Genomic DNA, 27960 nt, shown 5'->3' on the forward strand with positions numbered 1-27960 from the left:
AGGGCGAGGTACCTGAACGTAGACTGAGTTGTTTAGAAAAGCCAAATAAACAAAGATTGCATTGCAACTAGACATAGGGAGCCTTCTCCTGAACCAGTGGCATAATGAAGACCTACTACACCAGCCATCTGCTGGGCTGCTGTATTCAGTTCCCTCTGTTTAATCTAGGTTCTTATTCCATTCTCATCACAGTGGTATCTGTTACATTTCTGTTCGAGAAGGACGTGTTACCATTTATATTTGATTACCTGTTTAGCTAAAATTCATCTCTTGTGTCAGTGTTAATTGTGTTTGTGTTTTACAAGAATGATAGAAGTTAGGCATTAAATCTATCAGTTCAGAATAGAAGTTAGGAAGCTTATACGGCTGGTTGCTGAGGGTGCAGTAGAATAGACTTTCAGTTGTTGCACAATGATCCAGCTATGCTTCTGGACTAACGGGCCCTCCTTGCTTTGAGCACATTTATAAATGTAGCAAGATATGGTCCCGGGCTTGGAGAGCTTACAGTCTATTTTAAAACAAGATGTGACAAATAGGGAGAGGGTGACAATGAAGATAACGTGTCTTTAAGTAGACTAGTTATTGGTCCAGTGTGCTGGTTTGGGGTCATTCAGACAAACAAGGAATATTGCTATCAAGTTGTTTCCTATCTCCAGTCCCTGTGCAGGTTGAGGCCCCAAATTGCACTGTTTCTGATACAAACACAGTTGTACATAGTGAAGTGTGGACAACTCAGCATGGTTGACTCTGACTGCTAGGAAAAATGCAGCTGCCACATGCTATCTCATTATCTTCAGATTATGCCCTTGGTAACACCTGTGTATTCCCCTTGCCAGTTGGTGGGAATGCACAAGTTGAACCGATTGGCCTTGTAATTGAAATTTAGCAAATAGTTCTGGTTGATGCAAGAAACAGCGGAGTCCAGCTGTGACTCACTTTCAGCTATTGGCTTGCCAGTGCTCACAGGATCACAAAGCCATGAAAACATATTTTAGTCACCAGCTCTGACTCTGATACTCATGGGGAGCAAGAAAGGGCAAGTTCTGCATAGTCTCTTTACAGTTTAGAACAGCGCTTTATTTTTATTTGCTTTACTGGCTTTCATTCTTCCTATAAAAATCTGTTCAGTTCTGGACAAGTGTTCAGGTCCCTGCATATTTTGTATTCTTCTTTTCTTCCTCAGCATTGGCCTTTACTGATTTTGATTGTTTCTATATAAAAAAAACCCAAAGCCAGACCTTGTGTCTCAACACAGCTGCTGGTATTCATGGAATGATGCAAAGGGTTGTCCGGCAGAGGGAGCTCTGCTGGTTGTGGCTCTAGGAAGCCTGTGTTGGAAGTGCAGGGCTCTTTTCACACCACTGCAGATGGAAATTCAGTACAACTGTCCGTTTACACAATCTTCCTGAGCTAACTTTTATTTCAGATCTTGCTCTTCCACACTGAAGCTCCTTAGATTTCAGATCAGTTCTCTGACTCTCACAGTGAGATTGTATAGCATGTTCTTTGTGTGTCTTTTACAGCTTGATTTAACGGAACTTCAGAAGGAGCTGGATAAAAGCCAGAGCCTGTTTCCTGAGAACCCATCTGTCTGGGTTAAAGACCTGGCTGGATATCTAAACTATAAGCTGCAAGTCCCTCAGAGTGACTCCACGCTCAGCCAGCACACTCATGGTAAGTGACTCTAAATAACAAACTGTCTGGCATGAAATGCTTGAGCAGCCTGAGGGGAGGAGTGCAGTAAAACCTCTTCCTGATAGCCATGCCTAGCTATTACATGGTGCTTTACAAAGACTAACGCAGGCCCACTACACAGTAGCAGGGTAGATGGTGACGCTGGTTAAAGGAGTAAACTTTTACCAAGTGAAATGAAGGTGAAGAAAGATTTTAAGGAGAAGGTGGAGCTGGAATGAAAGGTAGTGACAGAGAGGTTCTTTCCTGTCTGGAGTCCCAGTGCATTGATACGGAACGCCGTGTTGACATGTTACATTATGGGCAGACCTCTTGGTCAGTTTTGTTGCACCCTTGAGCTAGGTTCTGTGAAGACACACAAGCTGGATCTATGCTGGCAAAAATGGGCCCATAACTCAGCACCCACAGGTACAATCAGAGCAGGGGCTGCAATGGGGGAACCTGTGGTGTAGACAGAACTCAGGCATTTTTACCACTGTGCTGTCTAACCCTGCGCAGAGCAGGTCTGTGTTACACGGTGCTTAAAATTAGCCAGTCTGCAGAGTTACTTAGTAGCTAGTGGCCTAATCATCACCATAAGGAAACCTGCTTCCAAATGTCACTCTAAGACACAGGTCTCATTTTAGACCCAAATTTATTCCTTCCAAGCAAACCTGCTCCCATTTATATCCTTGCATATTTACATTACAGAGGAAAAATCCTGAACCTGGCATTGGGTCAATGCACAACATGCTAAAGAAAACCCGCCCTTGTCAGTGCCGTAGTCCTCTTGTCCCTCACAGGCGCACATCATAGTCCTGGAGGGTGAGAGCACAAGGCTGGGTATTAGTCAGTGTCTGCTATAGACCACCAAATCACATTAGGGAACCAGATAACAGCCTCCTTACATACCTATCTATAATGTGCAGGAAAAAAGTTACATGGGGGACTGCAGTTTGAGTGATTGTCTCACTAAAGTATCCTTGGAATTTCTAAACATTACAGATGACAACTTCCTAACTCAAAAAGTGTTGCAGCCAACATGGGGGAATTTTGTATTAGACCTTTTACTAACAGATAGAGAGGAACTGATCACAGAACTAAAAATTAATGGTAGCTTAGGTATAGGTGATCATGACTTGATCACATTTATAATGCACAACCAGAATAAAGTCCAGACCAGTAAAATGCATACTTGGTGCTTTAATAGGGACAATTTCACAAAGCTGAAAACAATTATGAGCCAGATCAGCTAGAAGGAAGAGTTTCATCATTTACATTTTTCTGTTTATTGGGACTAATTTAAAAATACTTCAGTAGCTGCTTCCAAAGCCACAATCCAACAATCATAAAGAAGAGTATTCTGGCTAAAAAAAGGATCTGGTTTGGAGCGGAAGTGAAGGCAGCTATAAAAAATAAAATAATATAACAAATAGAAGAAAGGGGAAATTGATAGTAATGAATATAAATCAGAAATTAAGAATTGTAGAAAATTGATAAAGGAAGCGAAGGGATACAAGGAGAAATCTATGGCCAGCAGAGTTCAGGACAATAAGGAATTATTTAAATATATTAGGAACAAAAAGAATCCTGACAGTGATATTGGTCCACTGCTAAATGGAAATGGTATAATTATCAATAATGCAGAAAAGACAGAAGTGTTCAGTGGAGATTTCTGTTCTGTAATTGGTGAAAAAACAGATGATATAGTCTCATCATATGGTGATAACACTCTTTCCACTCCATTAGTATCTCTGGAAGATGTTAAACAAGCTATTAAAGTTAGATTTTTTAAAATCAGCAGGTCTAAGTAACTTGCATCAAAGAGTTTTGAAAGAGTTGGCATTAATGTTGATTTTCAATAAGTCCTGGAGCACTGGGGAAGTTGCAGAAGATTGAACAAAGCTAATGTGCCAGTTTTTTTTAAAAGGGTAAATGGGATGACCCGGATAACGATAGGCCTGTCATGCTGACATTGATCCGTGCGAGATAATGGAGCGGCTGATACCAGACTAATAATAATTAATTAAAGGAGGGTAATATAATAATGCAATGTGTGTGGAAGGTCAATCCTGTCAAACTAACTTAACATATTTTTTTATGAGATTATAAGTTTATTTTGTCAGTGTAATAGTGTTGATATAATATACTTAGAATCATAGAAGATTAAGGTTGGAAGGGACCTCAGGAGGTATCTAGTCCAACCCCTTGCTCAAAGCAAGACCAACCCCCATTAAATCATCCTTAGATTTCTCTATAGGCATTTGATGGTACCGCATGATATTTTGATTAAAAAACTAGGATGATATAAAACTAACACTGCACACATTAAATTGATTAAAAACTGGTTCACTGATAGCTCTCAAAATGTAATTGTATTTGGGGAATCATCATAAAGTGGGTGTATTTTTAGTGGGATCCTGATGGGATTGGTTCTAGCCTTATGCTCTTTGACCTTTAAATCAGTGACCTGGAAGAAAACATAAAATCATCACTGATGAAGTTTACAGATGACCCAAAAACTGGGGGGTTGGCAAATTCTGAAGAGAACAGGTCCCTGATTCAGAACTATTTGGATCTCTTGGTAAACTGGGTGCAAGTAAGCAATATGTATTTTAATATGGCTAAATGTATCCATCTAGTAACAAAGAACATAGTCCATATTTACAGGCTGGGGGACTTTATCTTGGGCTCCAGTGACAGTGGCCAGTGGAAGCATGTGACTACAAGAACCAGGCAGAGGAAAAGACGGGCTAGTGAAGGAGAAACAGAGCTCAAGAACAGGTTTGCGGAGTTGGAAAATGAAGAAGGGGCACAGCAAGCAGTAACTGAAGGTGGGAGGGCAAGGAAGAAGAGAAGAGCAGCTAGTCCTATGCAAAGAGTGGATGAGCCAATGGAGATACCACCAAATAAGAGTCCCAGGGGGATCCAGGATGGGTTGTAGAAGATTGAAAAGGAGAAGAGTAGACGAGAGGACTTGAAGCCAGAAAGAACAGGAGATAGGTTGGAGAATCGCACCGTCACCAGGAAAATGCAGGTCTATGTGATTGGGGACTCCCTCCTGAGAAGAACAGACAGGCCTGTAACCAGAGCTGATCCGGGGAACAGAAGGGTGTGCTGTCTGCCGGGTGCTCAGATACGGGATGTGGACTTGCGGCTGAAGAGGATCCTAACGGGAACGGAAAAGAATCCACTGATTGTCCTTCACGTGGGTACAAATGATACGGCTAGATTCTCACTGGAACGAATCAAGGGAGACTGCCAGGCTGGGGAAGACTCTTAAGGAAATTGAGGCTCAGGTGGTCTTCAGCGGGATCCTGCCTGTCCCTAGAGGAGGACAACGAAGGCGTGACAAGGTTCTGATCAACAGACGGCTCAGGCAGTGGTGCTATAAAGAGGGCTTTGGGATGTATGGCCACTGGGAGGCATTCATGGATAGAGGACTGTTCTCTTGGGATGGACTTCACCTGAGTAGGGAGGGAAATGCACTTCTAGGATGGAGGTTGGCACAGCTGATGAAGAGAGCTTTAAACTAGGGAGTTGGGGGAGACGCCCGGGTGATCTCCACGCCTGATTTTAACTGAGAGGGAGGAAAATGAAATAGGAAAGGCTATAGCAATGGGTAGGAGAATGGACATGAAGAGGAAGGGTGGTGTAGATACCAGTGTAATAGGTGACACTGGCGGTAGAATGACTGTGACGAATCATGTAAGGAATGTGAGTGAAGCAAAACAGCAAAAATTAAGATGCTTGTACACCAATGCGAGGAGCTTGGGTAACAAAATGGAAGAACTAGAGCTACTGGTGCAGGAAGTGAAACCAGATATGATAGGGATAACAGAAAGATGGTGGAATAGTAGTCGTGACTGGACTACAGGTATTGATGGGCATGTGCTGTTTAGGAAAGACAGAAATAAAGGCAAAGGTGGTGGAGTAGTATTGTGTGATGAAGTGGACTGTAAAGAAATAGAAGTGATGCAATGGATAAGACAGAGTCTGTCTGGGTGAAACTCACATTGGGAAAGAAAGCTACTAGAGCTTCCCCTGGGATAGTGCTTGGGGTGTGCTACAGACCACCAGGATCCGATTTGGATATGGATAGAGACCTCCTTAATGTTTTTAATGAAGTAAATACTGCTGGGAACTGTGAGATTATGGGAGACTTTAACTTCCCAGGTATAGACTGGAAGATTAGTGCTAGTAGTAGTAATAATAATAATAATAGGACTCAGATTTTCCTGGATGTGATAGCTGACCGATTCTGTAGTTGCTGAACCCACAAGAGGGGATGCCATTTTAGATTCGGTATTGATGAGTAGTGAGGACCTCATAGAAGAACTGGTTGTAGGGGACAGCCTTGGTTTGAGCAACCATGAGCTAATTCAGTTCACACTAAATGGAAGGATGAACAAAAATAGATCTGTGACTAGAGACTTTGATTTCAAAAGGACTAACTTAAAAAAATTAAGGGAATTAGTTAGGGAAGTGGACTGGACTGCAGAACTCATGGATCTAAAGGCAGAGAAGGCTTGTAATTACTTCAAGTCAAAGTTGCAGGAACTATCTGAAACCTGCATTCCAAGGAAGGGAAAAAATTCATAGGTAAGAGTTGCAGACCAAACTGGATGAGGAAGCATCTCAGACAGGTGATTAAGAGAAAGCAGAAAGCCTACAAGGAGTGGAAGATGAGAGGGATCAGCAAGGAAAGCTACCTCTTGGAGGTCAGAACATGTAGAGATAAAGTGAGAAAGGCCAAAAGCCAAGTAGAGTTGGACCTTGCAAAGGGAATTAAAACCAACAATAAAAGGTTCTATAGCCATATAAATAGGAAGAAAACAAAGAAAGAAGAAGTGGGACCACTAAGCACTTAGGATGGGGGTGGAGGTTAAGAATAATCTAGGCATGGTCCAATATCTAAATAAATACTTTGCCTCCGTTTTTCATGAGGCTAATGAAGAGTTTAGGGATAGTGGCAGGGTGGCTAATGGGAATGAGGATATGGAGGTAGAGATTTCCATGTCCGAGGTAGAAGCCAAACTCAAACAGTTTAATGGGACTAAATCGGGGGGCCCGGATAATCTCCATCCAAGGATATTAAAGGAACTGGCACGTGAAATCGCAAGCCCATTAGCAAGGATTTTTAATGAATCTGTAAACTCAGGGGCTGTACCGTATGACTGGAGAATTGCTAACATAGCTCCTATTTTTAAGGAAGGGAAGAAAAGTGACCCGGTTAACTACAAGCGTGTTAGTTTGCCGTCAGTAGTATGCAAGGTGTTGGAAAAAATTTTGAAAGAGAAAGTAGATAAGGACATCGAAGTTAACAGTAGTTGGGACAAAATACAAAATGATTTTACAAAAGGTAGATTGTGCCAGACCAACCTGATCTCCTTTTTTGAGAAGAGATCAGATTTTTTTAGACAAAGGGAATGCAGTGGATTTAAATTGGAAAAGCTGGAGATTAATATGAAAATTGGAAGGTGGATAAGGAACTGGTTAAAGGGGAGACTACAACGGGCCATACTGAAAGGTGAACTGTCAGGCTGGAGGGGGGTTACTAGTGGAGTTCCTCAGGGATTGATCTTGGGACTAATCTTATTTAACCTTTTTATTACTGACCTTTGCACAAAAAGTGGGAATTTGCTAATAAAGTTTGTGGCTGACACAAAGTTGGGATGTATTGCCAATACAGAGAGAGACTGTGGTATCCTACAAGAAGATCTAGATGACCTTGTAAACTGGAGTAATAGAAATAGGATGAAATTTAACAGTGGAAAGTGCAAGGAACTACTAACAAGAATTTTTGCTATAAGCTGGGGATGCATCAGTCGGAAAGACGGAGGAGGAGAAGGACCTGGGCGTATCGGTTGATCACAGGATGACTATGAGCCGCCAGTGTGATGTGGCCATGAAAAAAGCTAATGCATCAGGCGAGGTATTTCCAGTAGCGATAGGGAGGTGTTAGTACCGTTATACAAGGAGTTCGTCAGACCTCATCTGGAATACTGTGTGCAGTTCTGGTCCCCCATGTTTAAGAAGGATGAATTCAAACTGGAACAGTTGCAGAGAAGGGCGACTAGGATGATCCAAGGAGTGGAAAACCTGCCTTCTGAGAGGAGAAGCAAAGAGCTTGGCTTGTTTAGCCTAACCAAAAGAAGGCTGTGGGGAGATATGATGGCTGTCTATAAATACAGCAGAGGGATAAATACCAGGGAGGGAGAGGAGTTATTTAAGTTCAGCACCAATGTGGACACAAGAACAAATGGATATAAACTGGCCATCAGGAAGTTTAGACTTGAAATTAGATGCAGGTTTCAAACCATCAGGGGAGTGAATCTCTGGAACAGCCTTCCAAGGGGAGCAGTGGGGGCAAGAAACCTAGCTGGTTTACAGACTGAGCTTGACAAGTTTCCGGAGGGGATGGTCTGATGGGACAGCCTAGTTTGGCAATAAACTGATCTTTGACTACTAGAGGTAAATATGCCCAATGGCCTGTGATGGGACGTTAGATGCAGGGTTCTGAGTTACTACAGAGAATTCTTTCCGGGTGTCTGGCTGGTGAGTCTTGCCCACATGCTCAGGGTTTAGCTCATCACCGTACTGGGGTCAGGAAGAAATTTCCCCCCAAGGCAGATTGGCAGAGACTTTGGGGTTTTTTCGCCTTCTGCAGCATAGGGCACGGGTCACTTGCTGGTGGGTTCTCTGTACCTTGAAGTCTTTAAATCATTATTTGAGGACTTCAATACTCAGGCGTAGGTTAGGGTCTGTTACAGGAGTGGCTGGGTGAAGTTCTGTGGCCTGTGTTGTGCAGGAGGTCAGACTAAATGATCATAATGGTCCCTTCTGACCTTATAGTCTGAGTCTCTGAGACTCAGAAAAAGATTTGGGGGTGTGGTGGATAATCAACTACACATGAGCTCCCAGTGTGATGCTGTGGCCAAAAGAGCTCATGTGATCCTGCGATGCATGAACAGGGGAATCTCCAGTAGGAGCCAAAAGGTTACTTTACCTCTCTATTTTGCGCTCGTGCGACTGCTGTGGGAACAGTGTCCAGATTTGGTGCCCACAGTTCAAGAAAGATGTTGATAAATTGGAGAAGAGCCGTGAGAATCATGAAAGGATTAGAAAACCTGCCTTTCAGTGAAAGACTGGACGAGCTCAATCTATTTAGCTTAGCACAGAGAAGGTTAAGAGGTGACTTGATCCCAGTCTATAAGTAGCTACATGGGAACAAATGTTTAACAATGGGCTTTTCAGTCTAGCAGAGAAAGGTCTAACACCATCCAATGACTAGAAGTTGAAGCCAGACAAATTCAAACAGGCAATAAGGTAAATGTTTAAGAGGAAGATAATTAACCATAGGAACAATTTCCCAAGGGCCGTGGTGGATTCTCCATCTCTGACCATTTTAAATCAAGACTGGCTGTTTTTCTGAAAGATTGGGTCTAGAATTATTTTTGAAGTTCTCTGGCCGTGCCATGCAGGATGTCAGACTAGATGGTTACAATGGTCCCTTCTGGCCTTGGGATATAGGAAGCTGTGGGCTAAAAGAGCAGAGTGCTGAGTGTGTTGACTTCGGCCTTCTCTGTGCTAGACTTGCACAATATTTTGGACAGTGGCTACAGCTAATTCCACAGCCATCGGGGAACATGGTAGACAGGCCTCCAAGTGGCCACTAGATTTTAATCTTTGGTGTTGGGTTGGGTTTTGTTTTGTTTTTTTTAAACCAAGACTCACTCTGCATATGAGCCATGTGCCGGGGCCCATCTGTTTCAGGTACTTTGCATCTGTGCACACGTTATACGAAGTGAGATGGTTTTCATTTAAAAATAGCTTTTCCTCAGTCAACAGTTTCTCTGACCAGGCTTTGTGTAACTCGAGGGTAGAATAGAATCATAAATCTTATCTGAGACTATGCAGGTAAAGCATGGGGCACTTGCTTAATTTTGTAATACTTCTGTAATTTGATTGGTCTGTATAAAAAAGTCACTATCTTTGCACATGGCACAGGACTGACAAATTAGTGACTTTCCTTAATCCTACCTGCTCCACAAGAGCCTGTGTTTTTACCTGGTGTTCTAAATGTAGGCAACAAAGTTCCTGTACGGTCCATGCTACCCCACTACTGGAGCACTGAGAAGCTGGGATTTAATCATAGGCCAGCGTGACTTGCTCAGTTCACAGTCTATCTGGAAGCAAGAATCTGAATACAAACATCTGTGTTCATCCGTCTTGAAAGGGACAATTGTAAAGAGACATTATTTGTGGGAGTCTCTTCTGCTTTATCATTGTCAGACCGCCTAGGTTCTGATTGCAGAACTCGTTCCTGGTGTAGAAGACAGAGGCAGAACAGTGATGTTTTTTCCTCCAAATTTTATGTGCCTCCTGTGGGACCAGCAGTTAGAAAATAATCTTTTTATTCCGAAATGCCGCACATTTGCTATGATATAACTGAGATTAAGAGTCTCTTGTTGACCCTGCATTGCATATGATCTGGGGTGGCCATGGTTCCTTGATGCCATGTGGCAAGCTTTGATTGTAGCATCCATTCATGTGTGCCCACTAAATTCCTTCATGCTTGTGTGTTCTTCTGGCCCCAGATTATCCCTACAGTCTTGTGAACAAGGAGCTGAGGAGCATCATCAAGTCCCTGCTGGTGAAATCCTCCAGTGTGCTGGAGCTCTTCTTCGATCACTGTATTTATACCATGTTGCAAGAGTTGGACAAAACTCCTGGTAAGAGTCAACTGGAACGGGGCAGTCAGTTCAGTGTCTCTCTAGGCTAAGGGCATTGCATGTGTTCCTGTAGCTCAAAGACCTACTAATGCAGGAGGCTTATTCACAGGCCTAGCCTAGGTTTTATGAGACAGTCTGGGCGTGAGGAAGGTTATGAAGCTACAGGAATCTCTTTTTATTTCTGTTTATCAGAAGCATCTATCCTAACAGCTTGTGGGCGTTTGTATGTTAAAGCGTGCAGGCTACAGGAGGGAATGGAAACCCGTTCCGATTGATTTGCATTCCTGATAGTAGTACATCATTCCCCATCCAGAGGGTAGAATCACCAAGGAGATGTCAACCCCCCCCCCCCCCCCCCCCCCCCCCCCCCCGGAAGGCTGAGGATGAGCCTTGCTGCAGCTTGAGTTTGGACTCTGCTGGACCGTGGCAGGGAGGGAGTTCCTGAGCTGAGGACCCCTTATGGAAAATACCCTCCTTTTTTTCCTTGTATTTTTGGCACACGCCTAAACTTTGAAAAGCAAGCCTAGAGTGACCATTAGATGACACTGGCAGTGTGTACACAGTTGGTCGTCGCTTGGGGCTGCGGGGTTTGCTGCAGGCCCTCTCCCCTTCCTGCCAACGGATCCAGAACCTGAGCTGTCATTTAAAAAAGAAACCGAGATCGTGTTTTACGCTGATCTACCCCGGGGCAGTATCTGCCACCTCTGCATTCTTTGGAAGCCTGGGCTGGGCAGGAAGGAGGTTTTTCTGCTTGGAGAAGCTATTGGTGATGTTTTCTGGGAACTTGGGTGGCTCCGTTGTGGAGTGGGTGGGTTGTTGTTGATTGTAGTAAGTACCACAAGTACCACCACCACAACGGTGGTGATTATTTTCCAGAGGCAGGACTGTGCTTCCCTTCTCACAGGTACAGTTGGGTGCTGCCAGCACTGCTGAGCTAAGAGGGAGGGAACGAGACTGGAAAGCAGGGCAAGTGGGTAAGAAGGAGGTGGACCCCAGAGCATCTTGCTGGGACCCACCTCTGTTACTAAAGGGGTGGTGGGCAGGAGGGACTCGAGTGCCGCTGGGTGGGGCATTGCTACAGTGGTGTGTGACCCCAGCTGGGCGTGCTGTTTGGGGGATAACCCCATCCCTTTTTGGACATTGTAGGGGAAGGGAGATGTGTTAAAAGCAACATAACCTTCCGCTGCCGGGACTCCAGCTCAGTCTGAGCCCGGTGTCGCTCGCGTGTTTTGCAGGGGAGTCGCTGCATGGATACAGGATCTGCATACAGGCAGTGGTGTTGGACAAGCCTAAAATTGCAACCATCAATCTGAGCAAGGTGAGTTGAATGTTGCTGTGTGTCCGGTTACTAAGCTGTCCTGCTTGGGCAGCGGCAGTAAAACCACAGAACGGTTCCCTCCCCACCTGGTTCAAAGGGTCCTGCTGATCCTTCAGAGAGATCTCTGCTTCGTGGGCCACAAGGGATCTGCTTAGCTCAGTGGAGAGAGCTGCATGCCTTCTGACAGGCCTGCCGACTGCAGGGGGGAGGTGGAAAGAATTGCCCAGTGGCCCCATGATTTTAAAAGGGGCCCAGGACATGTGTGGTGGGGTGAAAGCTTCTCCATCCCGCCTGTTCTGCCCTGGGGCCTGGAATTCCTGGGGGCAGTCCTGCCTTTTGAGCACCCCTGTGTGACCAGCGGGCATAGAAAGTACTGGTGGGTAATTCATATAGCGTGTATCTCTGGCAGCTGCCTTCCCAAAAGGGGCATCATCAGAAGGTTTTCTGAGGGTGGAAAGAGCCCACGATAAACAGATGGACATCATCAGTACCTCCTGTCCAGACACATACAGACAGGTAGCATGTTGTGCCACTCCCTTGAAAACTCTCCGTCCTGTCTAGTAGCCGGTTTCCCTGTGAAGGCACTGTACTTGTGTCTCTGGGCTGGAGAGAATGGAGAAGGAAGTTGGCCCATTAACTTTGCTCATTGGTCTGTCACAGTGATGAGATGAGACCCATTTTTTAGTATCGTGCTCGTTGAAAGCAAACGAATGCCACTGACGTTGGCATGCGGGCCATGCAGCCACTGCATTTGTGCCCTGGGCTGTGGTTCTGTCTTGTGCCTTCCCATGTGTCGCTGGCTCTGCTTTTCTGGCCCAGCATCCTTTGAACCCTGTATTCCTGCGGCACAGAACAAACTCTCTTGGCTGCTGGTTGCTAGGTGTTACCGTCCTGTGGGGTTTCCATTGACCCTTCCAGATTCTCCATTCACGTGTGGATTGGAGCTAGTCCTTGTTAAGAGTCTGCTTCCAGTCTAGGATAGGTCTGTACTATGGGCGCCACAGTGACACAGCCGCGGGGTTATTCTGTTGATGTTTCTGCCTCCAGGCAGTGGTCGCTGGGTTGACCTAGCTGTGTCTGTACTGAGAGTTAGGTGGGCTTATCTGCAGCGCTGAGGGGTGCTGAGCGCCATAGCTGTGGTGACCTCACTTTTAAGTGTAGACCCAGCCTCAGACTGCCAGCGTGATATATGGCTCCATGATATTTTGCCCAACACCCCTCCATTTCCTGACGTATCCAGGGTATGGCTGTGTTACTGGGAGTGTATTGTTGTAGCTACGACGCTGTGGTGTAGCCTACGCCGGTGGAGGGGAGTTTCCATCCGTATAGGATCACCGCCTCCCTAAGCGACAGTCGCTCGGTTGACAGAAGCATTCTTCCACTGCCCTAGCTGCGTCCCCGCTGGAGTTAGGTCGGCATAGCTGCGTCACTCGGGTGTGGATTTTTCACACCGCTGAGCGACGTGGCGGTCGATGAAGCGTCGACCAGGCCTCAGTGTATAGCCGTCCCAAGTGCACAGGGATACCGAAGCTGGTGTATGGATCATAAAACCCCTCCGGAAAATCCCCATGTTTGTCACATGGGCATCACCTAACAAGCATCAGTTATCTGCCTTCCTAGGGCTGTAGGCGTTGTTCAGCTGACGAAACCGAGTGAGGGAATGAAGAACTAGCCACTTTCCAAGCCTCTGAGTCAGGGCTCATTAATATGATGTGTCCAGCCTGCCTAGCATCCTCTTTCACAGAGCTCCCAGCTAGAACAAATCATCCCGCTGGTGACAGCTGTACTGGGGGTGGGGGACAGTCGGGGGCAGCTTCTCTGTTTAAAAAAACCCCAACAACCTTCTAAATGACTGAGCCTGATCCTACGGGACTCCAAGTCAGCCTGTCGCTGCTTGAGTTTACGGCAATTACCCTGGCCCTCCTGTCCTTCCTCTTGTCTCTTGCATCCACTTGTTACAACTTGTTTTGAAGTGTAATCTCTTCAGGGCAGGGATGGCATCTCCCTCTGTGTGTGTGCGCGCGCCTGCGCCCGGGGATTGTGGGGAGGGAAAGCAGTGTCTAACATGCTGGGCCCACGCACTAAGTGTGGGTGTGGGGGGAATGCTGAGCTGGTTTTCGGTATGTCTAAGTCTTTGTGGGTGGATGAAGTCCAGAGCCCCCCGGTTAAACTGTTGGTCTGTGGGGCCCATACTTGATGTGGTGAGAACAGTACACAGCACTGAAAGGACAGCAGTGGCTTCTCACCCAGCTCTCACTTTTATTCCACTGCCTGTCAGCTTCTGCGCTTAATTGGATTAGTGGCAGCTCACTTACACTCTGAAATGCATGTGCAGGTAGAATGGATTTATTTTGAAGTGTGAGATCCTATGGACTTTAGCCCTGTGCAGAGGTCATTTGCAGTCTAATCTTGATGTCTTGTGCTGCTGGACAACGTATTTGTTCCCCTCCTGTGCTTTGGAGCAGTACAGCTGCTTTGATACAGCTGCGTTTAATTGCACCTGGGGCAATGCCTGACACTAAATATAAAATATACTGTCTGTTGGTCTCGTGTTATGACTTTGGCTTTGAATCTTGTATAGCTATCTCCCTTCGTGTAAACACTTCAGTTTCAGGTTTGTTTCAGCTATTCTTGTCCTACTGTTTTCTATCCCCAGATTTCAATGTCAAAGCCATGGCACAAGACGGCTTAGTGAAGGGTCAGATTTGGAGATTTGCTCTGAGCCAGTCGCTGCCTCTCTTTGGTAGAACATTAGGATGAGAGGGAGGCTGTGGAGCTTTCTTAAAATAATTTAACGTGTTTGATTTTCCCTTCAGTACTTAGAACTGTTAAGGTCCCATCAGAACAGGCCGATGAAATGCCTCTCAATCATGTGGGCTCTGGGGCAAGCTGGATTCACAGATCTCGCTGAAGGACTGAAAGGTAAGAATGTGATGAGCTGCCTCAGTCCAGAAGATACAGTCTGGGGAGATCAAGGGAAGAACTTGATTTCCACTTAGGCACTTGCTTCACTGTACTTGAAAACAGGACAGATACCTGAGGTAGCAAAGGCTGGTCCCTGCAAACATTTGGCTGTGGGACACAATGGGTGACAAATCCCCAGTTTATGCAAGACATGTGAATGTGTGGTATCTATTGGGATTAGCTTTTTCTCACCTCAGTTTCATGATTTCTTCATTGCTGAGGTAAATCATTTTCAACAGTAAAAGCAAGGGGGTCACCTCACTTGTTTGGAAACTTATTTGGAAATGAAATAACTGATGTTCCTCTCAGAGGGATGTCTGGGAGGTGTCTAAACATTCACTACTTGTCCTTAAGAACTAAACTTGTTGTTGGCTTTGCAAGTTCCTTTGTTTCTTAACTATGAAACAAGCCAATACTGATTTTAACCAGCGAATGGCCATGGGAAATGACTTGCATGCTCTGTGCCATAGTGTATTTTCTGATCTATAAAGTGGAACATTTAAAAGTGTACCACATGTGCAGCTGTCGGAAATGGTTTATTTTCAAATTAGTGTTGGCATGTGGCGGGAGGAGTTAATTTTCAGAACTAACAGTAGTGCTGGACAGTGCTCTAACTTCACCTCTGCAGAGCAGCCATCGCTGTGGTATCTAGTCTCTGGAAGGTACCTCTATAGTACGGAAAGCTAAACAGTCTCATTACAGATGAGGGCGAGTGTTTGCAGCCTGATGAGAAACATGAACCTCCCTCCACCACTACATTTCTGTAAAGCACCTGAGACAGCCCAGTCAGTCAAATCGCTCAGCTGAAGAGTCTGGCTTGTTGGAGAGAAATCTTGTGGAATGGAAGCAGGCTGCTCAGCAGTAGGGGAAAAGGGAGTGGGAAGAAGCTGCGATATAGTGACTACAAGGTGTAGCCAGTTGTGTGACGGCACTTGTGGTGCATTCTTAAAAATGGTCAAGAGCCCAAGTAACCAGGCTTAGCCAAATGTATTGTGTAAAGACTAAGTAGAACAATACAACAAAGGAGACATGCGTGCCCTCCTTCTGGGAAGCAATTCTTATCTCACAGCATATTCACCTTACACAGATGGTGAGCTTCAAAAAGACACGTTTTAGCTAGTAGTATTTATAGCATGATTTTTATTAATTACAAAGCTCATCAAACCCACCAGTCTGTAGCAGTTCCTTAACTTGTTTTATTCTGTACTTTTCTTATCTCTGTTTTGGATACTAAGTTCCAAACCAACTGGCTGTAGTGGTCCATCCCAGCTGGTGCTAGGACACACCATTCATATATCTTGGCTTTGACAAGCTTCCTATCTTCTAGTGCCAAAGCTGACTTCAGCTTTACAAAGGCTATGTACACACTGACGGCAGCAAATTTGCTGCCATCAGATCGATCTTTCTGGATGATTGAGCAGTCACTAAAGACCCACCCAATCGATCCGGAAGTCGACGCACTAAAACCACCCCTTCAAGTGGCGTAGCTCTGCATCGATGGGAACACATTTCCTGTCGGCGCAGCACAGTGAAGACGCCGTGCACAACTGAAGTTAAGAAGTCAACGGGAGTTACACAAGCTACTCTGTGTAGCTTGCGTAACTCCCATCGACTGCCGCTGAATTCTCAGGTAGGTGTAGACCTGGCCAAAGTGTTGTGGGATACTCGACATGGGTAAACAGAATGGTGGGGAGACAAGCTTCCTATCTTCTAGTGCCAAAGCTGACTTCAGCTTTACAAAGGCTATGTACACACTGACGGCAGCAAATTTGCTGCCATCAGATCGATCTTTCTGGATGATTGAGCAGTCACTAAAGACCCACTCAATCGATCCGGAAGTCGACGCACTAAAACCACCCCTTCAAGTGGCGTAGCTCTGCATCGATGGGAACGCAAAACCTGTCTTAGACACTGTCTTAGACACACACAGACACACGCAGTGTATATTCTATCAATTCTGTGTGCATAGTACTCATTAATGAGGTGTATACTGCGGGTGATACACATGCATTGGCTAACAGACAGGAGTTTTGTTTTAGGATTAAGTATAAAAACATTTCTGGCACTTTTAAACATTAATCTCCCTGCCTGTCTCTTTCAATAGCTCTTTGGGTGGAACCAAGAGCTGCTGACACTTACGGTACCAGGTAGCTCAGGCAGGGGAGTAACTCTTATAAATACCCACTTTTACACTGGTCGCATTGCCGGACAGTTTGTAGGAAGCACTTCAGAGGCTCCTCCCTGGCCTGCTCTAATAACTTTCTCCTTTTACGCAGTTTGGCTTGGCATAATGCTTCCAGTGCTGGGCATCAAGTCCCTCTCACCGTACGCGATTGCCTACTTGGATCGGCTGCTGATGTGAGTTATAGTTGAATTTGATTAGTTGCGCGCCGTTAAGGATAAAGCCTGCCCCAGTTGCCATGCACAGCACTTCCTGGGTCCACACGGCATGCTGGCATTAAGACCCTGGACTGTGCGTATTTGAGTCTGGCCAGCCGGATGTGAGCTCCTGCGCTCAGCAGGGGTTGATGGTTGGCGTGCTGGTATAGCGCTGGAGGCGTGACGCTCCCTAGACTTGCGGTGACCTCGGCCTCAGTCGAGGGACTGTGTCTAAACGAAGCATCAGTGAGAACGGTACCCAGTTCTGTCGACCTTGCTGTAGGTGGCTCTGTAGAGTGCCTCGCAGGTACCCTATCCGGAGTGTCTGTTCTCTGTAACTCTTCTTTGCAGTGCTGCTTGCTCCCTGCCTAAAGCCACAATCCTGACAGCACCTGACAGCACCTGGAGCAGGATTGATTCTCTCGCTCTTCTCGGGATGGCTGCGGAAGCTGGGCGACCGTTTTTAAAAACGAAAAAAGCCATTTGTGGCCGGGCTGGGTTCAGCTTCTCCTGCAGCATCTGGGAGCGCAAGAAGCGAATGCTGTGGCTCAGCATCGAGCAGCCAGTGGAACCAGGGCATCCCTGGCTGCGCCCTGTGTCAAAGGTCCAGAGAGCTGCGAGCTGCTCTGTGGCATGCAGAGTATGTCCAGCCCTCCAGTTAATGCAGCAGCCCAGATCTAAAGCAAGTGGCAGAAGTGAGAACCCAGTTGCGACCCATTTTCCTAGTGAGTCAGTGAGCTCTGCTGGTGCGTGTCTATCGCACACTGCTTGCTGAGTGGTGTAAAGCAGCGGAGGATGTTGGGGGAGGTGCTGGAAGCTGCCAGAGATTGACTTGTGTAGATGGAGAGCTCTGAAGGAAGCCAGGTGTCCGTTCCCCTGCCGCTGGCGTGGTTCCAGTCTGATGACTAATCACAACATTCTGGCTCTGTAGAATGAGTGAAGATTCCCCAAGGGCAGCATGAGACATGGGTGCCACTTCTGTTGTGTAACTCTGCTCATTTTTATTTGACAACTATGACCATTAATTAGCTAAGTGCATGGGGAGAGAATGGAGCAGGCTCCCCCCCGGCTGCGCTCGGGCTGTGGTGTTGGATGAAGATTCCTGTGCAGGAGAGAATACTTAATGGTTTATATTGCTAAAACCATTGAGCGTTGCATGACTTCATAGACTAGGATTACAGGTTTATGACCTCATGTTGGTGTAATAGGTCCTGTAATTAACAGCCCAATGAAACTGTCGCTCCTTGAACACTGGCACCAGCAACAAAGAGCAGGACTAGACATCTTGGCCGCAGAAGATGAACTGGGTTCAAATTTGTCTAATTTTCCTTGCCAAAAAGGTGTAGGGCGTATCTGACTGAAGGGCCAGGGGAAGCTGCTGTGGGTTAGCTTAGACATTGGCAAGCTGTGTAGGTGTGCTGATCCTGCAGTGACAGACATCCGATAATCACAGAGGTACAGGGGCTGGGCAGCGGCGCCGCAGAACGTTAGTGGAACATGGCAGGGGTAATTATTCAGAAACCGTGCACTGTCCGGTCCAGAGAGAATGCAGGGTGTTAAGTGGCGGGCACTGAAGAAGAAGGGGGGAAATACACCCATACACTTTATGAAGGTGGTGAACAGACTTTTCCAGTTGTGGGCTACACGGGGAAGAGGCTGAAGCTAGACTGCAGCTATGGGAGAGCTGCTCCCTCTCACTAATGCATCTTGCTCCTAGAGCCGCTAGCTCTTAAATTACCCTTTCCCCTCCTTCAGATACAGGGGCCCGTTTCTCTGGTCTCTCCTCCTCTCGCTTGTTCCCACAGAGAGTGCTGGAAATGAGGAGTGTGAACATGGTCTCATTGCTGCGCGGACAGCCATAGACCTTTTCACCTGTAGCATAGAAGTTTGGAGGGCAGGCCACATGTGTTTCCCAAGATGTACTTTCTCCATTTCCTGCTTTAGGGTATGGGCCCCAGAGAAGACATTTGGAGGTGATTTGGATGTGTTCTCCTCTGTTGTTTTAGTGCTGGCTAAAGAATTCCCGAGAAGTTTTGTGTTAAGGGGGTTTTTCCCTGAGAGGGTCTTTTACCTTGGGAATGTCGCATTGGCCATGTGCGAGCCAAATCTTGAGCAGTGTTTCTCCAGATTCTTCAGACGTTTGAGTTAGTCTCCGCCGGCCTAAGTAAACATCCTGGCCCCGCTCAGGTTTCACTGTATGCCATCCCCAGTGCCAGGCCTGCCAGATCTCTAGTTGCCCATAATCTCGCAGAAGGAGTGGAGACTACCTACATTGCTAATGTTAGAAACAAGCAGCAACACCTTTCTTCCCCATCTCCCATCTCAGCCCTTCATTATAAAGAAGCAAACAAGTGCACAAAGCCATTGTTTCCTTTGCGTGGTGCCTGTAAAGAAGAAAGGGGCTGGGGGAGAGAACACCTTTTGTTGACAGCGGTTCTGGTATAATGCTGAGTGCATAGAAACAAAAGGCAGCATGTGCTGCACAAGAAAACATGCTGGGCCTGTACTGGGAGAATGGGGGGTGAAGACAACTGCATCAACATAGCCTTGGCTGAATTCCTAGTCATGCTAATCTGCTCCCCCTCCCTGCTCGGTTATCCCGTAAGCTCATGGCTTCAGTGTTTGTAGTTTCCAGATGCATGCTGTGTGGTAAGGTACCACCTTTAATGCTGCTTCGAAGCTGGGTCTGTGGTGCAACCGACGAGGGGCATGGTTCTTGGCTTAGAACAAAGTGCTGTGGAATACACAAGACAGCCCTGCAGCTGTTCAGCCACCAGTGCTGTATCACAGCGAAACTGGGACTGAGAGTTGTGGGCTGAATCTGAAACCCACATGCTACACTCCCACCACAGCTGTGTTCTCGGAACGAAAGGGCATCTTCCCTGAGTTGGAGGCCTGAAACGAGATGAATGGTCATACAGCTTCTGTTGTGTCCGTGAGTGCACTGTCTTCACAAGAAATCCTTCCTAAGAATGTTAGCAAGTGGGGAAGATGCTGCTAACTGGAACGTAGTCTCCCACTGCCAAGGCTCCCGAATGAGATTCTTTACATGCGTATTTGTTGGATGTTCCCACTTTGAAATTGGGCAGCGTTGCTTTAATCTAGTGTGTATCCTGGAGCTCACCTGGTGTGGGAGGGAGGGAGGGGAGTTTGCACAGTCCTTGGAAGCAGCTCGACAAGGGGTTCCCTCCTGCCTGCCTGCCGTGACTTGTTGGGACAGAGGTTACAGGAGTCATTTTTCTGTTGCAGGATGCACCCAAACCTGACCAAAGGGTTTGGCATGGTTGGACCGAAGGACTTTTTCCCACTCTTGGACTTTGCCTTTATGCCCAACAACTCCTTATCACCCAGGTATGGCTGGCCTGCCTGCAGGCCTGGCACAGGGACGGTGACTTGTAACTTCCGGGGGCTTTATTTCAAGCAAATGAAGAAAACGGTAGTGAGAAAAGCAGCTTGGCTGTGCAGGTGTGTCGCAGCATGTGAGGCTTCCCACCGTGCAAGTGGCTAGATCTGGGTACGTGGTATAGGCTCAGGAGAATGACTGCTGGTATCTTTGAACCTTTGTTGGTTCAGTTGAAACTAGACTGAGGTTTTTTTCTGTAGCTAATGAGGCTTGCGTATATGTATCGTAGACGTGCTGTGAATGAACGAAAGGGGGGACCTGGCAATGGCTTCATCTGATTCACTGTTAAAGAGCTTTGAAGACCGGATCATTACCCGGACAGTGAGCCTTAGTCTGGGTTCGCCGGGGGAGCACGTGTCGTTCTGGAAGCCGTTTTGGGACTGTTTATTGTTTCTGTTGCACCTGTTGTAGGGAAAGCTGAGCTTCAGGCGGCATCTCCACAGCTGAAGGCACAATTGCCAGTCCTCAGTCTCTGGGGAGGGCAGGAGTGAGGAGCGCTCTCCACAGATGTTTGAGAGGAAGGGCATGTCAGTGAAGGCCGAGCAGATGAATTTGAGATTGAGGAGGCTTGAACTGTGGGGGTGGAACTGAAAAATGATAGAACGCCAGGGAAAGGGCCGAAGGGATTGGAAGAGGTGATACGCTGGCACAGGGCATTCCATCCTAGTGCTATGTGCCTGAAACTACAGCAGCTCGCCAACCCTCCATTCCCTCCGTGCGGTGTTGAGCAGGGCATGGGCTCCTACACGCACTAACTGGGATTCCTCAGTGCAACACGTGGTGTCTCCTGGGTGCCGTCTGACTGGGAGGGAGAGAACAGTCACTCTTCACCAGCAGCCCCACTGCAGAGCTGTCTCCTGGCACCTCTTCTGGCTTCCAGAAATGCGTGGTCAGCCTTGCCATGCGTTCAGTGTCCCCTACACAGCTACCCCGCCTCAGTGACGCAGGGCAACTGCAGAGATGTTCACGTGCTCTGTCCTTCAGTCTGCAGGAGCAGCTACGGCAGCTGTACCCCAGACTTAAAGTGCTGGCATTCGGCGCTAGACCTGAGACGACACTACACACCTACTTCCCCTCCTTCCTTTCCAGAGCCACTCCAAACTGTCCCACCGACATGAAGCAAGAGGTGAGTGCTGGGGGAGCCTGCAGGAAAGCCGAGCCTCTCTTCTGGACCTACAAATGGGCATTGACTGAGCGTGAGGTTTCTGTGAGGCATTAGCATCACTCCACAATCCCCAGAGAGGGGTGGGTGGGAACCAAGCGAGGCGGCACTTCTCATGTTGATCAGGGCTGCCTGCATCTCTCCTGGGTGATTTCTTCAAGCCCTGCTCCAGCCAATCCAGAAGGCTGCCTTAACAAAGAGGGCAGGAAGTGGGGTGGGACTTGTGCCTCTTTTTTGCTGCTTTATGGTGGCCAAAGGACGCTTGACAGGCTTTTCAAAACGGTTACCTTCTGCTTCATTCTTACATCAAATGTTCGGGTCTTGTCCAGCATGTCTTTCCTGGAAGACTCGTAGGGATGACTGGAGAACTGCTAGGGCTGACATCAGTGACCTAGCAAAGGAAACCTGATGGAGATGGGAAATGACTCCTCTCTGGGCGGTCTAAGCTGGTTTTTTAACACCTGTTCATTCCCCGCAGTTGGAAGAAAAGCTCTTTGTGCAAAGACCCGTCATCCTCTCCCTTCAAATAAGGGCTGAGAAAGCTCACACTCACACTGCAGTCATTCAAGAAGCCCTCTGGCGAAATGAGGGTGATCTGCCTTTCTTGTCTTGATATTTCGAAGGAAAGTCTGGGCAGAAAAAGGTGTTTTTTTAAAATAAAACACCTTTCGAGCTTTCTTTATTCATCAAAACAAAGCAAAAGAGGCAGAGCCCCATTTTTTTGTGCTTCGAGTGAAGGCGTGAGGGGGCCCATGCCTAGATACCAGGGTGATTAGCATGTTATAAATAGGTAGCTAGAGAGACAGGGAGAACTAGACTAGAGAAAAGGATTGGGCTATAACCTGAATTGCATCAAGCAGGTGGTGCTGGATGGTCCAAGATGGCGCGCTGAACCATGGCTGATTATATCAACGGGGAAGCTAAATGCAGCCACAAGGTCGAATATGCCGTCGTATTAGCATGGAGGCAAGTGGCCTGGCTTTCAGAGATGCTGAGCAGCCCCAGTTCCCATTTGCTCCAGGAAAGCTGCGGCTGCTCAGTGCTTCTGGAAATCAGGTCACTTGAACATATGTGGCACACTTCATAGACAGCCAGCTGTGCAGATTTCGGCCCTGGAAAGCTGAGCTGCAGAGGTGGTGGGATAGTGTGAGGGTGGAACTGAACTGCTGAGCCTCCCAGAGGGGGGACAGACATGCTGAAGTTCTAGCAAGTAGCCATCCAGCTTTCTGCTTTCCTCCTGTGTAGCTCCTCAGCTGCCTGAATGAGTGCCTCAGCGTGGATCCCCTGAGCTTCAGTGTCTGGCGGCAGCTGTACACAAAACACCTCTCCCAGTCCAGGTGGGTGTGTGCGCCGCTGGCTGCTCTCGGGTCTGATACGGATTAGCAGAAACAGCTAACAGGAGGCAGACGATCCATTTCTTTTTGTCTGAAGCTGCTGGGCTTGGATCAGCATCTGTTACTCAAGGACTCGGGCTGCACGGTGCATGCAGCTGATGTTCTAACGGGTGGTGGGGAAGGGACCCACCCTGCCATGGCAGCGAGAGCTGACAACCAGCCGGATGAGTTTAACAAGAAACGATTCCTCCGGATAGTGGTAGTTTGACCGGTTCAGTGTGTCTGCTTACATACAAGACGAGGACTAGTGTGTTGGGGGTTATTGTCCGATTGATCTTCACATATGGCCTTAGCGGTTCTCCTGGCACCATGCTGGGTCAAGCCGTGATGCTGACTGCAGAGAACGGGAACCATTCCAATGAATTCCTTCGCCAAGAGCAGCTGTCTGAGCAGAGCTGTGAGTTTGATGCACAGCTGGCATGGCTAACGCGCTTCCCCACAAAGGGTGTTCGCTGCTCTCCCATGTCCCTCCTGCACAGCTTCAGCAAATTCCGGAGCCGTGCTTTGTGACCTATTCTGGCAGGTTCTCTTATCTACAGGCAGGGGCCACTTGTTAATGTTCCTTTGAACCCCAGCAACTGCCTTCGCCCCTCACTGGAGCAAAGGCTCCAAAGATGAACTCTATGGGGCTGATGCAGTGGATGAAGGCAGGTACAGCTGCCTTCAGGATGGTCCAGATCTTCTCTGCCCAGTGACTGCAGACGCTGGGCAGTATTAAACACATCTGGGTTGCGTGGAAACTCATGGAGTCCAGGAGGAGACATTTTCTTGCCTCCCTAGCAGGTTGGGGACGTACAGCACAGTCCTGACATCTTCTGATTGAGAGCTGGGGAGGGACCAGGCGAGGAAGAAGAGTTGGAGCAAAAGCAGCCTGTGGGATGAGAGTGGGAGGTGTCTCATCAGTAAATTCTGTGGCTGGACATCTTACTGCTCGCAAATGGTTTTCAAAACAATATTCAACTGTTACCACCCTCTTCAGAGAAGCTGTGACTGAGACCTGTTCCCTTTGATTCCATAGCTTGCTCCTGAACCATCTGTTGGAGGCTTGGGACAGCACCACCAAAAAAGTAGGTGATATGATGTGGGGTGGGGTGGGGTGTGTGTCAGGGACAATGGAAACCAAATACAAATCAATTACTGTTGGAATGCGCTGGGGCTGTGCATTCAGCTCCTCACAGCACCCAGCTCTGCCCCTTGCACGGAGGTGGAGCAGCAGGGACAATTGTTACATGAGGAGTCCAGCACATGCAGGAATTCAGAACGCCATGTGTGTGCACACCTGTGGCTACAGAGAAGAGTGATTTAAATCAGGAGGACATTCAGTGTTGCTTTTCCAGGGAGAGGGCAAGTAAAACTGGGCCAAGTACAGTCCCTTCCACAGGGTGGGGTTTGCTGGGAAGGAGGAGAAGGCACTGAACTGGCAACTCAGGAGATTGGGGTTCAATCCCCAGCTCTGCTGTAAATGCCCTGTGTGACCTGGGCAATTGCTTAATGTTGTCTGTGTCTCAGGCGAGCTGGCCAGAATTGCTGCTGTTCACTCCCTCTCAAGCACCTGGCACTGGCCCCTGTCAGAAGACAGGCTACTGGGCTAGCTGGACCATGAGTCTAACCCAGCATGGCCCTTATGTTTTATAGCAGTGGTTCCCAACCTTTTTGGCTCGAGGGCCACAAATATCATTTTTACAACCCTGAAGGGCTGCCAGTCCATCAACTCACAAGAACGTATCGATGTATACACTATTAAGGAATACAAATCACTGCGTATTTAAAGTAAACGTTTAGTGCAAAGCAAATAAAAACATTAAACTGTTAAAAACAGTTACAAAGTTACACCTACAAATGACTCACAGGATGTCACACCGTCACAGACAGAGCACTAGTGTAGATGAGGGACTGTCACTACACACTGAAGCACATGGCCTGGCAGCTAAGTCATGGTGGGTGGCCTGCTGAGTGCAGGCCAAATCAGAAGGCACTGATTTTTAGAGTCCTGCCCCTCCTCAGGCATGGTGGGTCCTGGCTGCTCTGCCAGCAGCCCCTCCCCAGCCAGATACTGATCTCCCGTCCCCTTGGCTGCAGCAGGGAAACTAGGCAATAGCTTCCTTCTGCAGCCGGGGGGACAGAAGATCAGCGCTTCCCTCCCTTAGCTCCAGCAGAGACCCCAAGGCCTGTAGACACAGGCAGAGCGCTTTGCCGTGCTCCCTGCTACAGCCAGGGGGAGGGGAGCGCTGATCTACCGTCCCCTTGGCTGCAGCAAGGAGCCCGCACCAGTTTCCTTTCCCTCCCTCCGCTGTCCCTTGCTGCCCTCCAGTGCGTGCAGTGCCACCACCGCAGACCAGTGTGTGTCTTTAGTCAAGTCCCACTTCCTTTATAAGGCCTGCAAGAAATGGCCATAGCAAACGCCTGTTCTGGGTTTTCCAGTGCATCCCATCTTCCACCTCTGCCTTTTGGATGGTGGCTCTTCAGGGCTCTTTATTTTTGAGTGTTGGACTTAAACTGGACTGAATGTAAACACGTACAATTAGACTGGCGAACAGACCAGAGAACAGTCCCAGCCTGTGTCCTGCGGGCAGGGGAATGGATGACGTGTGATCTAACTGGCCTTCCCTCCAGCTGTAATCTGTGTTCTTTGTACACCTTGGGCTGCCCAAACGCTGCCCCGTGTGAGCTCTCCATTGGAAGCGGCGTATCTGTTTTGCGCTGACCATGGGCAGCACTGGAGGGAACAAAGAGTAGTCAGGTCACTGCCCCATGCTAGCTGGACACGACAAGTGTCCTGAGTGAGCAGTGGCACTCCGTGGGGGGAGAGGGGATCAGGCTGCCTGGCAGAAGGAGGGATAGAGAGTGGGGCTTGATTACCTGGAGTGGGGAGAGCGTTCCAGGAGCAGGGGTCCTTGGGCTGCCTTGTAGGCCGTGCTTTGGGCCCACGCTGGGGTGTTCCATGCTCTGTTGGGTCTCTGTGTCCTGGAGCTTGGTGTCTTTATTTCTTCCAGGTGCGAAAATCTCTGCAGGAAACAGTTCGTTCATTCCAAGTTACTAACGAAGAGCTTGCTGTGAAAGGACCAAACAGCCTCCAGGATCTAGCAGCCTGCCATGCCGTCTGCAAGGTGACTGGATTTGGTGGGCATTGAGGCCAGAAGAGGCTTAGGAAATAACCCCACGCACCTAGCACTTGTTTGGCATTGATGGGAGTCAGGCTTTCCCCCAGGCTCCTCGGGAGTCCTCGGGCCTTTTGTTTTCCTGCTTTTCTCTTCGGGCATCTGTTAGGAGTGCCCCGGTTTCAGAACGCAGCTCAGCAGCAGTGCTCAGAGGTGCCTGCCGGGTGCTGGCCAGGCGCTGCTGGCTCTGGCTCCTTGCTGCCAGCTGCCCTTATTGCCAAGAAGAGCCTGGAGCTTGTGTCAAACAGCGGGCGGTGAAGAGAGAGGACTGTGTGGCTAACCACCTGCTCGGCGAGTGGGGAACTGAGTCCAGGCACCACGCGCAGGGTAGCAGGAGGAATGAAAGGCACACACCAGATGGGAGGAGGAAGTGAAAAGAAGAAAATTAGGGACCAAAACTTGAAAGTTTAGGGGCCTAGAGATGAGCAGTTAGGAAACAGCTGCCCTTAGCAACGTCAGTTACTTGGGTTTTGTTTCAAAGAACCTGCTGCATAAGATGAAGGGCCGTGGCTTCCCCTGGGCTCGACTGCTGCTTGTGATTCTGACGTTCGCTGCAGGCTTCCTGATGCATGATATCCGGACACATGGCTCTTTTCAAGGTAAGACCTTCCTCTGCGGAAACCCGTGCAAGAGCAGGACACGATAAAATCCTCAGAGAGAGTGAATTTGTAAATGTCCATTGGCTTTGTTGATTTGTTCAAGTATGTGATTTCCCCAGCGAGTTCTCCTTCCCTTACATGCCAGCGGCTACTCTGTTTCCTCCTGGGCCGCCTGGCTCCCTGCTCGGCGCCTGTGGGCTTAGTTACATGTATTGTGTGGACGCTTTCATGCCTTCTGGAGCCAGCAAGGGGCATACGTCTCTGTTCACCCTTCACTCGTCAAACATTCAGCAGCACTTTGCAATGTTCCCAGACCCTCCTGCCCACCTAAGCAGTTAAGTTCTCTGTGTAGTACCTTTAAATAGTCCCATGTCTGTGTTACAACCCCTGGCACTGCTGAGCTTTGCGCACTTCTGGAAAATAATGCCTACTCAGAGTTAAGGTCATAAAAGGGGCCATGCAACGCCAAGCACCTCTGTTCCTTCCCCCGTGTGGCTGGGTCCACGTGGCCCTTGTGAAACTGTGCTAAATGTTCGGTGGTGTCATCTCTCCAGGAAGCACCTTTAACTGGTCTGTAGCTATTTCTCCCTGAGGCTGCTCTCCAACGTGGGTTCCCTGTGTGGCTAGGACTTCCTGCCAAGACAGCAGAGCTGCCCATGCCCTGCTCTGCCTTGTTTCTAAATATTCTGTAAGGGAACTTTCCCTGAAAACCTTTGCTCCTTGCTAGCTTCACGAACTGCATCCACAGGAGGGAAACCTTGCAAAGCAGGATGTATTTCAGAGCATTGGCTGCTTGTGAGCGCTATGGCTCAGGAAACCAGACCAACCTTGTCTAAATCCTCCTCCCAAAGTCATCTGTTCTTTTTCAGCTTCTTCTGCTCACATCCTTCGCTCCTCTGGTATCTTGTCAGTCTCACAACAAGCCTGGAATAAAGTCTCCCATTACTCCCTGGAAGGATACAGGTCAGTGACAGCTTTTAATTAAGCAAAGGGGTCTAATGAGCATGAATGTATGTGGGGTTACTAATGCGCTGAAGACCAGGTCCACTAGGAAATCCCCTTGTCTTGGAAAGCTACTCGTGAGCGCTCCCCAGGGTTCCAAACACAACAGTACGGCTCACAGACCCACCAACTTGCCTGGTCTCTAGAGGCAGGTTTCCCTGTAGCTACCTTTCGC

The 27960-nt window shown here is 48.0% G+C and overlaps 1 protein-coding gene across 2 annotated transcripts in view; it reads left to right on the top strand.

The window, feature by feature from the left end:
* TMEM214 (transmembrane protein 214) overlaps nt 1-27960 on the top strand; it is a 36886-nt gene that overhangs the window by 3282 nt on the left and 5644 nt on the right. For both annotated transcript variants that reach the window (XM_067550494.1, XM_067550495.1), the window contains exons 3-14: nt 1524-1674; nt 10272-10406; nt 11642-11724; nt 14541-14646; nt 16965-17046; nt 20317-20418; nt 21455-21596; nt 22878-22969; nt 24045-24093; nt 26020-26133; nt 26666-26783; nt 27653-27746. In XM_067550494.1, the coding sequence (XP_067406595.1) occupies nt 1524-1674; nt 10272-10406; nt 11642-11724; nt 14541-14646; nt 16965-17046; nt 20317-20418; nt 21455-21596; nt 22878-22969; nt 24045-24093; nt 26020-26133; nt 26666-26783; nt 27653-27746 (1268 nt within the window). The remainder of the gene's footprint in view (nt 1-1523; nt 1675-10271; nt 10407-11641; nt 11725-14540; nt 14647-16964; nt 17047-20316; nt 20419-21454; nt 21597-22877; nt 22970-24044; nt 24094-26019; nt 26134-26665; nt 26784-27652; nt 27747-27960) is intronic.

The sequence above is a fragment of the Emydura macquarii genome, unplaced genomic scaffold (genome assembly GCF_026122565.2).
Source record: "Emydura macquarii macquarii isolate MOO-44397 ecotype Brisbane River unplaced genomic scaffold, CSIRO-AGI_Emac_v2 contig_1300, whole genome shotgun sequence".
NCBI lineage: Eukaryota > Metazoa > Chordata > Testudines > Chelidae > Emydura > Emydura macquarii.